Raw genomic sequence first — 5,404 nt, forward strand, 5'->3', positions numbered from 1 at the left:
ATGTATAAGTTGTATGCTAATTGGCTAGGAATATATTGTAGAGAGAGAAGGAAGATTATACCAGCTGAATAGTGTATTTAGGTTAAGTTGTGTATTTCTGGATTGGGATCCTTTCCTCAATGAAGGTTGAGGAGTATTTATAGACTTCACCTTTTGTCACGTAGTGGCCAAGTGGCCAAGTGGCTAGCAGGTGGAAAGACTGATCTACCCCTCGGCCGAGGGACCTATGGCAGGCCGGCGGGCCATGTTGACTCACCGCCGAGGGGTCTTGGATATGAGTACGCGGATATGTGCCCCGGCTGACAGGTTGCCATGCCGGGACCCAGGCTGACAGGCCGATGGGCTGCATCAGCTAGGCTGTCTAAGATGTTGACTTGCTGTGGATATCTTTGACCTTGTCTAATGTGTTGACTTGGTCAGCGGTGCAGAATATGCCCCACCAGAGTTGAAAAAATGGAAGCAAATCAAACAAGCATAACTCAACACTTTCAAAATGATCATTTCATTTAATTTTAAACCAAATACATTACAGCAATTATCAGAAATCAAAAGATGTATAATAAGCCGGAACAACCCCGATTAAGCGTAAAAAGCGCTTCTCAACCTGCCACCAATCACGCCACTCTGGTATACCGCTAACTTCCGGGTCATTGGCTTCATATTTTGCAATAACAGATTGAATATATGCAAGGACACGACTTGCATGTGGAGATAAGGTTGGAAGAGTACAACTCAACATATCTCTGGCTGCAGCCAAGTTGCGAGTAACAGGCCGACGAGGGTATGAAGATGATGATGATGATGATGAGGCTTTGTTGACAAGCCGGACTGCTTCACGCCTCTTAATCCAATAATTCCGTTGATGTTCAAGGGATGCTTTGATTAATGGGTGTTGATCGGCGGGAAGCCCGGCGAGAACCTTCCCATCATCTTCAATCGTTTGTGTAAGCCATTCTTCGTTGTTGATAAAATTAGGGTTCATTGCCATGTTGTTTCAATTAATGAATGTTAGTAAAGGATGCTTTAATATGTTAGTAAAGGATGCTTTAATATGTTAGTAAAGGATGTTAGTAAAGGATGCTTTAATATTTATAGCTAGTAATATTTAATTTAATTTTTTTTTATTTTTTAAGAACAAACAACAACGGTTATTTACAAACAACCCGTTGTTATAACTTTCCCCCCAAAATTGAGTCACACTTTCCACAACGGGTTTTTATACTTAAAACCGTTGTTAATATTTTTCACAACGGTTTCCTTAAGAAAACCAACCGTTGTTAAAACCTTTTACAACGGACGCTTTAACAACGTCCGCTTTTTTATATAACAACGGTTTTTGACCGTTGTTATAGCCTGTATCTGAAGTAGTGTACGAGTTTGTTCTGACTCAAGGTCCTTGGATGATTGGCGATCATTATCTCACGATTCGCAAATGGGTTCCTAATTTTATTGGAACGGATGAACCCATTCGTCATCTTACTACCTGGATTCGAATTCCAAGACTTTCAGTAGAATATTACCATGAAGATATACTGTATAAAATTGGAAGCAAAATCGGGCGAGTAATTCGAATGGACAAACCCACAGCTATGTCAGAAGGGTCAATTTATTCGAATGAGTGTTGAGGTGGATTTATCTAAACCTTTACTCTCGTAATTCAGATTAAATGGTAAATTGTGGATTATTCGGTATAAAAGTCTTAGAATGATCTGTTATAAACGTGGGAAGCTTGGACATATGGTTACAAAATGTCCAATGTTCCCCCGTGATCAACGGGATGGGCATGAGGTTATTGTGACGTGTGATCTGCAGGTGAATAGTGACAATGGCCTTTTGCCCAATGAGGTGGTCAGTCATGACAAAACAAAAGACTCCTATGGTTCATGGATTCATGTCAAGAAACCGACTAACAAGAAAGTAGGGAGACCAGACAAGGATAAGGAAGACGAGAGAGTTAGACAACCGCTAGTCCAGATTCTTCAGAATACTTTTCAAAATTCAGGGTCCAGGTTCGAAGCTCTTGGGGAAGAGCAGGAAGCTAAGGTGATTGACATGAACCAGGGATTAGATCTGTCACTAGTGGATGTCCAAATTGCGATGACTCTTGTGACTAATGCGACTGGAAATGCTAGGAGGGAGGCATAGGCAGGCGAGAGTCCAACATCACTGAACAATACTTCCATGATAAGCGCCAATCGTAATAACATAAAGAATAATCAAAATATTCGAATTGGAAAGGAGAATAAAAATCTGATTCCGCAAGATATGGATGCGTAATCTCTTCCTTTACCAAAAGATTATGTAATCAATTTACCTACATTTAAGGAAAGAATCTTGGGATCGGATATGCAATTAGATTATACACCCACAAGAATTCCGAAGTCGTTGACCATATTGAGTCCTATCCCTAATATTCCTAATAATTATGTTCCTTTTTTTTACTCATAACAATATTCACACCAGAAAATCACTAAAAAAATTCCATCTCTAAAGAGATTTCATTAAAGAACAATTTAGCATGCAAAATCCCTCGTAAACCTCAAAAAAAAAAAAATTATTTGAACCTCTATATCAACGCTTGCTCGAAAAGATGTCGAGATCCCACCTGATCCAAAACCCCTACATCCGTCATTATCTTATCCCTCTGTCGATTTCTCTCATGCTCCAGCGTGATGGAGGGCCCATTGTTAATCTCGACAATCCCATTGGTACACAAATTGGTGTTGAATGTCCCAATAAGGAGCACATTTACCTTAACAAACCCGGAGTTTTATCTGGAAGTGGATCTCGTCTCGAAATAAATGGAAGTCCTAAGGAAATTGTCTGAGGCGCTTTTGTCCTCGTTACCGTTTATACCTGTTAACATTATGGATAGATTCCCATATTTTATGAGTCGTAAAACTGCATTGAGGATTATGACTTGGAACGTTCAAGGCGCTGACAATCCTGCTCTGCTTAATATGCTTAATGAATTAGTTAAGGTGAATAATCCACGAGTACTAGTTTTAATGGAAACTCATATAAGCGGTGACATTGCTCAAAGAGTTTGTGATCGGATTCACTTTAGTGGTAAAACATGGGTGGAGGCCGAGGGTTTTAGTCGTGGTATCTGGTTATTTTGGCATTATGAGATTGTTAATATTACCCCTATTATTCATCATTCACAGCACATCACGATCGAAATTGCAAAAAGAGGAGAATTGCCATGGTACATTTCTGCTGTGTATGCGAGCCTGGACACGTTAAAAAAGGAGGAACTTTGGGAGGACTTGGAGATTTTTTCTCGCACTAATGACCGTCCTTGGTTGACGATGGGAGATTTTAATGTTACAAGATTTCTACACGAACGGAATGGTGATAAAATGCGGCGGAGGTGTAATAGGTTTAACTCTTGGCTTGAAAAAAACAACTTGATTGACCTGGATTATTCGGGGTTGGATTTCACTTTGTCGATAGGACACTCAGTTCAGACTCGTAAATGGGCAAGATTGGATCAGGCGATTTGTAATTCGTCTTGGAGGACTATGTTTGCATAGGGGTCATTGCGTCACTGTAATACCCGCCCTGTTAGGGATCCGTTGACTATCGTTGACTGACCTTAGATATATAACTAGACCTTCGGAAGTCTTACGGGTTTAACCTTGTGACATAGTAACCCTCGGAGTTTAGGAAGCTCGATCTAGCGGAGGCTACTCGATCGAGTACCTCTGTGACTCGATCGAGTAGAGGCCACTCGATCGAGCAACTCGAGTTCAGCGGTAAAATATAAATCGTGGAATCGTGAAACCAAAATTATTTCATTCCTTTTCTCCTAAACCTAATTGTCGTCTTGTCGCCAGAACGCCATGTATAGGTATGTAATCATCATCATCATCATCATCATCATCATCATCGTCGTCGTCGTCGTCGTCTTCCTTAGTTTTGATTGTAGTTGTGGTAGTAGTAATAGAGTTGTCACACTGTTTGTATAGGTGGTCATGGTGGTTGCTTGTCGTCTTATGGTCGTATGCGGTATTGCTATGGATTACTAAAGGTAGGTTTTCATACTCAGTACTGTTGGTTGTCTAGTATGCCGATTGTATTGTTTACTTGGTTTGGTATGGTTTTTGGTAGTGTGGATTGGTTGTAGTTGGTGGTTGTATGTATTATATCTGGATCGCGAGGTGCGTCCTCGGCTAAGTGGAGTCATTTGCGGGAGTGACTTCACGCCCTTGATTCACCCCTTGTGGAACCCGCCACAAGAGAGGATGTCCACATTAAGGAACATGGGTTTGCGCTCGGTATTGATGAGCGGGGCTTAGGTGGGAACGGTTGCGGTCCCCCACTGGTGGTGATAATTACTGGTTGCGGCCGTAATCTGGCAGGACTTTACATTCGGGCAGTCAGAGGAGTGTTGGTGATTGGAGAAGATGTTGGGTGTATGTTTGTTGTATCTAGCGTTGTGTATTCCTTCCGTTACTGACCTTGTGTGGTGTTCTGTGTGTTTTCTTCTTGTGTTGTGTCTGCCGTGATCCATTATGGTGAGCAGTCTGTCTTAGCAGGTTGATATGAGAAGCTTAGCAGGGTGCTTTGGAGGGAGAGTCTACCACGAGTCATGACAGAGATAGTATCACGTAGTTGATAGATGTCACCATTTATATCTTTTATTTTGTCGACAACTTATAATAAACATAATTGTTCTTTTATTGGCGTTTGATATTTACTATTCCTCGGGCAACCGAGATGGTAACGCCCTTATCTGTCGAGAAAGGTCTTGGTAAGGCTCCTTGGTAGATGGGGGTGTTACAATTATAAGACTTTGATATTGGGTGAATGTAAAGGATAATTATTATTGATAGAAGAGTTACATATTTATAGTTATACAAGAGGATGAAAGGTATGATACATTCTATAATTCTGATATTGTACAAATATACGTTTCCTATTATTTGCAATGTGAACAATATTATTTTGCCTTGATTGGAGGAGGAGATTGACAGTGTAATTGATACTTGTCTTGGTTGGCAATATTTGTGAGATCTTGTGTATTTGCTTTGATATGGTTAATACGCCCCCGCAAGATGGACGTCCGATGAGTGAGACCAATCTTGGTTCGTAGATCATGATAGGAAGTTTTGTGCAACGGCTTGGTTAGAATGTCAGCTAGTTGATCCTTGCTAGCAACGTGTTGAATCCGAATTTGACCAAGTTGAAGTTGTTCTTTGACGAAGTGGAAGGAGAGAGCCATGTGCTTCATTCGAGAATGAAAGACGGGGTTCTTGGCGTAGAGCGTGGCCGAAATGTTGTCGCAGTAAATGGCTGGTGATTTGGTGACAGTGATGGAGAGCTCGGTAAGGAGATTGCGGAGCCAAATTGTTTCAGTGGTAACGGAAGCAATTGCTCGAAATTCTGCTTCGGTGGTGGA

At 41.2% G+C, this 5,404-nt stretch overlaps 1 protein-coding gene across 1 annotated transcript; it reads left to right on the forward strand.

The window, feature by feature from the left end:
• Nucleotides 1-2,867: 2,867 nt before the first annotated feature.
• LOC141620829 (uncharacterized) lies at nt 2,868-3,536 on the forward strand. Its single transcript, XM_074437595.1, has one exon. It carries the CDS (start codon nt 2,868-2,870, stop codon nt 3,534-3,536), a length of 669 nt encoding a protein of 222 aa, XP_074293696.1.
• The last annotated feature ends 1,868 nt before the right edge of the window (nt 3,537-5,404 follow it).

This window comes from Silene latifolia, chromosome X, assembly GCF_048544455.1.
Source record: "Silene latifolia isolate original U9 population chromosome X, ASM4854445v1, whole genome shotgun sequence".
Taxonomy (NCBI): Eukaryota; Viridiplantae; Streptophyta; class Magnoliopsida; order Caryophyllales; family Caryophyllaceae; genus Silene; species Silene latifolia.

Coding starts and splice junctions, on each gene's coding strand:
- LOC141620829 (XM_074437595.1), top strand. CDS start 2,868: ATGGATAGATTCCCATATTTTATGAGTCGTAAAACTGCATTGAGGATT.